This window comes from Neophocaena asiaeorientalis, unplaced genomic scaffold, assembly GCF_003031525.2.
Source record: "Neophocaena asiaeorientalis asiaeorientalis breed wild unplaced genomic scaffold, Neophocaena_asiaeorientalis_V1.1 scaffold59, whole genome shotgun sequence".
Lineage (NCBI taxonomy): Eukaryota > Metazoa > Chordata > Mammalia > Artiodactyla > Phocoenidae > Neophocaena > Neophocaena asiaeorientalis.
The window spans coordinates 10,500,431-10,510,862 of record NW_020174268.1 but is presented as its reverse complement, the minus strand read 5'-3'; the positions used below and the strand labels follow the sequence as shown (position 1 = coordinate 10,510,862).

The following is a 10,432-nucleotide window of genomic DNA, read 5'->3' as shown; positions in this document are numbered from 1 at the left end:
GGGGCTACATACCCTGGAACGTATCCTCTGCTGCGACTCTCTCGATTCCGCCCTGATGGCATTTCTCACACATTCCAAGCGCCCCTTTTTCCTTTTACTCTGAAATTTGGTTGCAAAGGAGGGGCTTGTTAAAATCTCACCAATCCGAGAACTGTAGTCGTTGTAATTTACGAGGAGACAGCGAGGGGCGGGGGCGAGGGGAGGCGCAAACTCCTCTAGACGGGCTTTTAATTCCAGCTTTCCTTCTTATGCGCAAAGGCCCCAGAGTTTCTCCCTAAACTGCTCTGGGTTTTGATTCACACTCAAGCCACGTTGCGTCTAACTTTCCTCTCGGGTTTGTTTGCAAGTTACAGTGAGAAATAAGCATTCCCTGCGCGGGATCCCATTGAATTGGGGGGATGGGAGCTAAAACGGGGGTATTGCTGGATCGCAAGCAGCTGGAAAAGTGAATCTAGCTCGGCGGCGTGTTCCGGCTCTGGGGCTGGGGAGCCGCAACCCCAGCAGTGCAGTGCGGAGCTAGCGCCCTCACTTCCAGGACAACGCGTCGCGCGTCCTATCTCCTCCTCCCCTCCGCGCGGTTTCCCGGCCTCCGCCCCTAGGAGCTGATTGGCAGGAGTCGCTACCCAACCCTCGTCTCGGGGCCTCCTCCCGGGACCGACGATTGGCCTCCTGGGAGGACTGGAGTAAGCGGGTGCGAGGGGAGGGATTTCCCTCAAAGCTCAGGGTCCCGGGCCCTGGGAGGGAGGAGTGCCGGGACTCAGTTCTCAGCTCGACTGAGACGTGAGCCGCGGAGCTGGACCGGCCGGGACGGTTTAGCCTCCCCGGCAGCTCCGGGGACCGTGCCGAGCCTCTTTCCCATCCTTCTGGTCCAGCCTCGGCTACAGCAGGAACCCCCGGGCGCCGTGCGGAGTTCCTGGCACTTTCCGGAGGGCTCTCTTACCACCTGCCCCGGACTGGGACTGACTGCGCTCTCAGGGCGACCCGTCCGAGCCCTAACATCCGGACCATGCACGCAGCCCGGACCCCCGGGATCACCGCCCGCGCGCGCCACGCAGCTAACCCCACCACCTCTCAGCTGTTGCCTCCGCCGCCGCCCCGGCTGGTGCTGCTGTTTTTGCTTCTCCTGTCACTGGTAAGCCGCGTCCGGGCACAGCCCCCTGACCCCGGCCGGGCGTTGCTGTCCCCGGATCTCGCGGGCGTTGCAGGAGTCCCCTCCGAAGAGGCCATAGTGCCGGCGAACCGCGGGCTCCGGGTGCCCTTCGGCCGTGAGGTCTGGCTGGATCCGCTGCAGGACCTGGTGCTGCAGGTGCAGCCGGGGGATCGCTGCGTAGTGACCGTGCTAGACAACGATGCGCTGGCCCAGCGGCCCGGCCGTCTGAGTCCCAAGCGCTTCCCGTGCGACTTCGGCGCTGGCGAGGTGCGCTACTCGCACCTGGGCGCGCGCAGCCCGTCGCGGGATCGGGTCCGGCTGCAGCTCCGCTACGACGCGCCGGGAGGGGCGGCAGTGCTACCCTTGGTGCTGGAGGTGGAGGTAGTCTTCACCCAACTGGAGGTTGTAACTCGGAACTTGCCCCTGGTCGTGGAGGAGCTGCTGGGCACCAGCAATGCCCTGGACGCTCGGACCTTGGAATTCGCCTACCAGCCCGAGGCTGAAGAGTGTCGCGTGGGCATCCTTTCGGGCTTGGGCGCGCTGCCTCGCTACGGGGAGCTCCTTCACTACCCGTCAGTCCCGGGACGTGCCGGCGAGGCGGGCACCCAGGAGCCGCTCCTGATGGACTGCAAAGCTTTCCAGGAGCTAGGCGTGCGCTACCGCCACACGGCCCCCAGTCGTTCTCCAAACAGGGACTGGGTGCCCATGGTGGTGGAGCTGCGTTCACGAGGGTCTCCTGCGGGCAGCCCTGCCTTGAAACGCGAGCACTTCCAAGTATTGGTGAGAATCCGAGGAGGGGCTGAGAACACTGCCCCCAAGCCCAGCTTTGTGGCCATGATGATGGTGGAGGTGGACCAGTTTGTACTGACCGCCCTGACGCCAGACATGTTGGCAGCCGAGGATGCTGAGTCGACCCCCGACTTGTTGATCTTCAATCTCACCTCTCCTTTCCAGCCTGGCCAGGGCTACCTGGTGAGCACTGATGATCGCAGTCTGCCCCTCTCCTCCTTCACTCAGAGGGATTTGCACCTCCTGAAGATTGCCTATCAGCCCCCCTCTGAGGACTCCGACCAGGAGCGTCTCTTTGAACTGGAGCTGGAGGTAGTGGACCCAGAAGGAGCAGCTTCAGAGCCGTTTGCCTTCATGGTGGTGGTGAAGCCCATGAACACACTGGCTCCAGTGGTCACCCGGAACACTGGGCTCATTCTCTATGAGGGCCAGTCTCGGCCCCTCACCGGCCCTGCAGGCAGTGGACCACAGAACCTGGTCATCAGTGATGAGGATGACCTAGAGGCAGTACAGTTGGAGGTGGTGGCTGGCCTCCGGCATGGTCACCTTGCCCTCCTGGGTGCCTCAAGTGGCAACTCTGCCCCTAAGACGTTTACGGTAGCTGAGCTGGCAGCCGGCCAAGTGGTCTACCACCACGATGACAAAGATGGCTCCCTAAGTGACAACCTTGTGTTTCGAATGGTGGACGGAGGGCGCAGACACCAGGTGCAATTCCTGTTCCCTGTCACCTTAGTGCCTGTGGATGACCAGCCGCCAGTCCTCAATGCCAACACGGGGCTGACACTGGCAGAGGGTGAAACCGTGCCCATCCTGCCCCAAGCTCTAAGCGCAGCTGACATGGACTCAGATGACTGTCTGCTGCTTTTTGTGCTAGAGTCGCCCTCCTCAACTACAGGGCATCTGCTTCTCCGTCAAACCCATCCTCCCCAGGAGGAAGAGATGCTGATCAGGGGCCCTTGGAGAAAACAGGGAGCGTTCTACGAGAAAACGGTGACAGAGTGGCGGCAGCGAGACATAACGGAGGGGAGGCTTTTCTACAGGCACACTGGGCCTCACAGTCCTGGGCCAGTAATGGACCAGTTCACATTCCGAGTCCAGGATAACCATGACCCCCCTAACAGGTCTGGGCTACAGAGGTTTGTGATACGCATCCATCCCGTGGATCGCCTCCCTCCAGAGTTGGGCAGCGGCTGTCCCCTTCGGATGGTGGTACAGGAATCCCAGCTCACACCGCTGAGGAAGAAGTGGCTGCACTACACTGACCTGGACACAGACGACCGAGGACTACGCTACACGGTGACGCAGCCCCCAGTGGACACAGATAAAAACCACTCACCAGCCCCACTGGGAACCTTGGTCCTGACTGACAACCCTTCAGTGGTGGTGGCCCATTTTACACAAGCCCAGGTCAACCACCATAAAATTGCTTACAGACCTCCAGATCAAGAACTGGGAGTGGCTGCCCGAGTGGCCCAGTTCCAATTCCAGGTGGAGGACCGAGCTGGGAATGTAGCTCCAGGGACTTTCACCCTTTACTTGCAGCCAGTGGACAACCAGCCACCTGAGATCCTCAACACTGGCTTCACTATTCAGGAAAAGGGCCACCACATCCTGAGTGAGACTGAGTTGAGTGTGAATGATATAGACACTGATGTGGCCCACATCACTTTCACTCTCACGCAGGCACCCAAACATGGCCACATGAGGATGTCTGGACAGATCCTGAGTGTAGATGGGATTTTCCACTTAGAGGACATAAAACAGGGTCGGATTTCCTATGCCCATAATGGGGATGAATCTCTGACTGATAGTTGCTCCTTGGAGGTCAGCGACAGACACCATGTGGTGCCCATCACTCTCAGAGTGAACGTCCGGCCGGTGGATGATGAGGTGCCCATGCTGAGCCTTCCTGCAGGCACTCTGGGGTCCTATCTAGATGTTCTAGAAAATGGGGCTACTGAAATCACTGCCAGTGTTATCAAGGGGACCGATGAAGACACCGATGATTTGATGTTGACTTTCCTCTTGGAAGATCCACCCTTATGTGGAGAAATCCTGGTCAATGGAGTTCCAGCAGAGCAGTTTACCCAAAGGGACATCTTGGAGGGCTCGGTCGTTTACGCCCACACTAGCGGGGAGATAGGTCTATTGCCCAAGGAGGACTCTTTCAACCTGAGTCTGTCAGCTATGTCTCAAGAATGGAGAATAGGTGGTAACACTATCCAAGGAGTTACCGTGTGGGTGACCATCCTCCCCGTTGACAGCCAGGCCCCAGACATTGCTGTAGGTGAACGGTTTATAGTGATGGAAGGTGATAAAAGTGTTATAACCTCAATGCACATAAGTGCTGAAGATACCGATTCCCTCACTGATGACATCTTGTGCACCATAGGTATTCAGCCTACCTCAGGTTACGTGGAGAACATCTCTCCAGCCCCAGGCTCTGAAAAATCAAGATCAGGAATTGCCATAAGTGCTTTCACTCTGAAAGATCTCAGGCAGGGTCATATAAACTACGTCCAGAGTGTCCATAAAGGAGTAGAACCGGTGGAAGACAGATTTATATTTCGTTGTTCTGATGGCATTAACTTTTCAGAGAGACATTTTTTCCCCATCATAATCATTCCCACCAACGATGAACAGCCAGAAATATTTGTGAGAGAATTCATGGTGATGGAAGGCATGAGTCTGGTGGTCGATACGCCCATCCTCAATGCTGCTGATGCCGATGTGCCCCCAGATGATTTAACTTTCACCGTTACCAAGTTTCCTACCCACGGTCACATCCTGAACCAGCTGATAAACGGCACGGTTTTGGTTGAAAGCTTCACCTTGGACCAGATCATAGAGAGCTCCAGCATTATTTATGAGCACGATGACTCTGAGACTCAGGAAGACAGTTTCGTGATTAAACTAACAGACGGTAAGCACTCTGTGGAAAAGATGGTCACCATTATGATTATCCCTGTTGACGATGAGACCCCCAGAATGGCCATCAATAATGGACTGGAAATAGAAATTGGGGAAACCAAAATTATCAACAACAAAATATTAATGGCAACTGATTTAGATTCTGAAGACGGATCCTTGGTTTATATTATTCGTTATGGGCCAGGACATGGCTTATTACAGAGACAAAAACCTACAGGCGTCTTTGAAAATATCACACTGGGCATGAATTTTACCCAGGATGAAGTGGACAGGAACTTAATTCAGTACGTCCATTTTGGGCAAGAGGGCATTCGGGATCTAATTAAATTTGATGTGACTGATGGAATAAATGCCCTTATAGATCGTTACTTTTATGTGTCTATTGGGAGCCTTGACATTGTCTTCCCTGATGTGATAAGTAAGGGAGTGTCTTTGAAAGAAGGTGGTAAGGTCACGCTCACAACAGACCTACTAAGCACTAGTGACTTGAACAGTCCTGATGAAAACTTAGTTTTTACCATCACCAGGGCTCCCATGAGAGGTCACTTAGAATGCACAGACCAACCTGGAGTATCCATCACATCTTTCACTCAGCTCCAACTGGCTGGCAACAAAATCTACTACATCCACACAGCTGACGATGAGGTGAAGATGGACAGCTTTGAGTTTCAAGTCACTGACGGACGTAACCCTGTCTTCCGGACATTCCGTATCTCCATCAGTGATGTGGACAACAAAAAGCCGGTGGTCACCATCCATAACCTGGTTGTCAGCGAAGGAGAAAACAAGCTGATTACTCCCTTTGAACTCACTGTGGAAGATAGAGATACTCCAGACAAACTCTTGAAATTCACTATCACCCAGGTGCCTGTTCACGGTCAACTCCTATTCAACAATACCAGACCCGCCATGATTTTTACCAAGCAAGACTTGAATGAAAACTTAATCAGCTACAGACATGATGGCACCGAGTCAAGTGAAGACAGCTTCTCCTTCATGGTGACTGATGGTTCCCATACAGAGTTCTATGTTTTCCCTGATACAGTATTTGAAACAAGAAGACCCCAAGTGATGAAGATCCAGATCTTAGCTGTTGACAATAGTGTCCCCCAAATTGCAGTGAACAAAGGGGCTTCTACACTTCGCCCTCTGGCCACAGGCCACTTGGGGTTCATGATCACAAGAAAAGTATTGAAAGTGGAGGACAGAGACAGCTTACGTTCTTCTCTTAGGTTTATTGTGACGGAGGCCCCTCGACATGGATATCTCCTCAACCTGGGCCAAGGCAACCACAGTGTGACTCAGTTTACACAAGGTATGGTTCACTTTTCTTTCTTTAGAATCAAAGGGCACTCCGGGGCTTCCCTGGTGGCACAGTGGTTGAGAGTCCGCCTGCCGATGCAGGGGACATGGGTTCGTGCCCCGGTCTGGGAAGATCCCACATGCTGCAGAGTGGCTAGGCCCGTGAGCCATGGCCGCTGAGCCTGTGCGTCCGGAGCCTGTGCTCCGCAATGGGAGAGGCCACAACAGTGAGAGGCCCGCATAACGCAAAAAAAAAAAATAGGCACTCCAAGTCTTATTTCTTGAGATATGGCTGTCACTGAGAACTTCGTAAATAGAGCATCAAATTAGAGTCCAAGGGAAGAGAAGGGAAATGAAGGGGAGGTGAAAATACAGGGACTCTCTTTCCTGGGAGAACAGCTCCCTTCTTGCCATATGTCCTACTGCAGTGACCTTTATTAGAAGGAGTGTCGTATTTTGAAAATACAAGCTAAATTGTCAAAGGAGGAGCTCGACTTTGGTGAATTAAATTTAAAGCAGGCTTTCCAGTTCTGCTCTGGTAGCCACACCCATCCTCTGAGCAGCCTGTTTTATATGCTGCAGGCAGTTCATGAAGCATGTTAGCATCTTAGAGAAAGATGTGCTTTCTAAATTCTATATATCCACATTATTATTATCATCACCCACCATTCAAATAGAACCTTCAAATTTACATTATTTTGATTGCTTTTTTAGAGGATTTGTTCTAAGTCTGGTATAGTTGTTAGAAAGTTTGTAACGAAAATAAAAAGATGTATTTATTTTATAGATTTTATAATTTTTATAAGATTTTATGACTTAGGCTAACACCAGTCCAAAGATGTAAGAGGTAAACACCTATCTAGATTTAGAATGATTATATGTACAAGGCATGCTACAACAATCCACACAAGAAAAGAAAGTATACTTAATGATGTATGAGAAGACAATAAGTCCACCACCAAAATATACAACCACTTCATTGTTAAGAACCTGCAGATATGTTAACAAGATTAGTAGTAGAAGGAAGAAGTTTTCTCATTTCAAACCTCCTCTCTGCCCTGTTTCAAACACAATAACCAACACCGTTGCCTGAAGCATCTGTATCCTTGAGACTAAAGCATTTTTGTAACCTCAGTTTTCTTTGTGTGTGGACAGAATCTGAGACAGGAAGGGCAGGTGACCTGCACAGAGTTACTCAGTGACTAAAGGGAGAAGCCCATTCAATCTGCTGGCTTGGGAGTTAGAGCTCTGTTTTCTAGAACGTGCGACTTTCATTACAAAGAGCTTTGGGTTGCTTTCATGAAAATCTCACCCTTGTCAGAATGGAAACCAGATGGAGTTAAACCCCAGGGCTTCCCAGGGGGAGTGTTCTTTTCCTGCAGCAGTGTTGTGCTCTTAGATAACAAATGCTTTAATAAACATGGATGTTGCAAAGTGTAGTGTTAAAGTAAACTGCTTCTCTGTTTTAGATGCTGGCAAATAGCCCTACACTCCAACCTCCTGATTCTTGGCTGAAAGCCTGACTATATCCTAGGGCTTGCAGGGACAGGAAAACTTCAGAGTGCCAGTGTCATGCCAGAGCAGCAGGAAACTTTTGTGTGAAGGCTTTCTGAGGGTAGAAATGCATGCAATCTTAGACCGGTTTATTTTCATGGAAAGTAAAGCGGATGAAAGGAATATGGAAAGGATATTCTTTACAGGATTGAAAATGTTACTTCAAACGACTCCTCTGATGAGAAAATATAACCTGATTTTAGAGATTTTTTTTTTAAAAAAAGAAGGAAAATAAGCAAATGATTTAATTTAAATTCTATGGACCAAGTCCAACAGCTCAAAGTATTGGAATATTATTTCCTAAATATTGAGCCATAAAATTCTGCTATTTCATTACAGGCTGTTGCTCTATCTGTCACTGACTTGACGTCACCATGGTTACTTTTTATAGTCACTTGTAAATATAGAGTAGCTATGAGTTTATTATAAAAAGTGAAGATAAAATTTTAAGGTTACATTTTAAAAGAAATCATCACGTTCCAATAAGAACCCAAATGTCGACTAGGAAAATTGTTGGTATTTAATCACACAGGACTCATTACAACAAGTTGAGGCTGGAGTTTGGTTCATAGGAGTTATTTATGGAGATTAGATAAGTGAGTCAAAATGGAGACACCTCCATTATAGAGCTACCAAGGCTGCTCTTACAGTAGAGAAACTAAAAGCAGTGACTAAAGCGAGGACTGTACTGTCTTTTTCTTTGTTTTTGTTTTATCTTGAAGGGATGAGATGAACTATATTTTGATGGATTTTCAATGCACTGAATTAAGTCCACTTAGCACATATGGCTTGGAAAGTCTATTGCCAAATAAATTGACTAAATGGTCCCTAGGAGAAAAAAAAAAATTTCTAAAACTTATTAAATTTCACTATTAGGAAAAGTAAACAAGGTAGAATTAGACAAGTTAAGGAAATTATTTAGTTATTTCAAATTCTGCTCTTTCTCAAGGTGCCCTTCCCTGCTCTCTCCACCCCACATCTAAATCACTTGTCTCAAGTACCTGGATTTTTTTCTCTACAATAGATACATAATAATATCTTGTGGGACATAATTTAGAAATCAATTTCAGAAATTTCCCAAAGGTAGCCAGGGTGTGACTACCAGGAATGTTAATACATTTAGAATTAAAAAAAAAAACAAACATGGAATGATTATGTAGATAAGCTGAAATAAATTCGATGCATGTTTAACAATGAGAAGAAAATCTAGTTAATTGTTAGATGTTTACTGAAAGAAAATAACATTTTGGCTGAGGTTTTTATCTTCCTAATACTTCTGTGCCTTAAGAAGCAAGTGTTTCTATGTATATTTATAGTGTGTTTTGTTATTTTTAGAGGTACCTGTAGAATAACAGTGTTATGATCAAAGTCTTTACTCACTTGAGATTTTTTAAAAGCCCCCCTTTCGAACAATGCATTATTAACAGAATTATGAAAAGGGTTGTAGTTTGTTTCATCTAATCAATAGCCTAGGCCTAACTTGGAGAGAAAATTTGACACCTGAATGTCTTATAATTGAATTCATGTTCTCATTACTTTAAAAAAGAAAAGTTCTTAAAAATCAGTCTTGAAGAGGTATTTTATTTCAATGAAACTGTCTCCCAAGTATGATAGTTTCTGCTTAGAAAACATTGAGACAGGGATTGGGTATTGTTGTTTTTCCTATAGTGGAGCCTTTAGATTTTCTTATAGAATTAAAGAAGAAGTGGGAACATTGGACAAAGATCTTCCCCACATGACCGGAGGATGTTGTCTTTATGCTAAGGACCTATAGTCAGAGCAGAGTTCACTTCATTCCTAAACCGATAATTTAAAGGTTGTAAAAGTTAAGAGTTGTAAGAGAAAACAGGTAAAGAGCAGTGCAGGGGGCTTCATTACCCCCAGAGAGACATCATCCATTCGAAGGGAGAGATGCAGGTGTGGACCACCAGACCTCTGGGCTCTTTCATTTTAGATTAACAAATATTTGAGCCTTTACTGAATGTAAGATCCTGAGCAAAGGACTGTGGAAACAAAAAACAGATTGGAAAAAGAAATTTTTAATCTTCTACAAGAGGCAGCCATGCAGAAAGAGGCAGAATTTGGGGAGATTACAGTAGAGTTAGAAAACAAATGCTAAGGGAGAACAACACATCTTGAACTTGCTTCACCTTTAGGTATCTCTATTAACAAGAAGGTACTATTAACTATTAAATCAGATTTTCCCCTCCTCAAATGTCTGATTGTAAGCAAGTCACCTTCCAAAACTGTGTGAGCCAAGGTAGATCATATGTTTCACATCTGTAAAGCGGAGCTATGGAAATTCATGGAGTAATTTGTTGATTCTAATACTTTGCATCACTTGATACTATTCTTTCATAAAATCATTTTCTTTTTACATCTTTATTGGAGTATAATTGCTTTACAATGGTGTGTTAGTTTCTGCTTTATAACAAAGTGAATCAGTTATACATATACATATGTTCCCATATGTCTTCCCTCTTGCGTCTCCCTCCCTCCCACCCTCCCTATCCCACCCCTCCAGGCGGTCACAAATGTTTTCTCAAGGTATATGCCCAGTAGTGGGATTGCTGGGTCATATGGTAATTCTATTTGCAGTGGCTGTATCAATTTACATTCCCACCAGCACTGCAAAAGGGTTCCCTTTTTTCCACACCCTCTCCAGCATTTATTGTTTCTAGATTTTTTGATGATGGCCATTCTGAC

The 10,432-nt window shown here is 47.7% G+C and overlaps 1 protein-coding gene across 1 annotated transcript in view; it reads left to right on the top strand.

The window, feature by feature from the left end:
• Positions 1-756: 756 nt before the first annotated feature.
• FREM2 (FRAS1 related extracellular matrix 2) overlaps positions 757-10,432 on the top strand; it is a 149,199-nt gene continuing 139,523 nt past the window's right edge. The window contains exon 1 of the mRNA XM_024755446.1: positions 757-6,185. Coding sequence (XP_024611214.1) covers positions 1,007-6,185 — 5,179 coding nt within the window. The 5' untranslated portion in view covers positions 757-1,006. The remainder of the gene's footprint in view (positions 6,186-10,432) is intronic.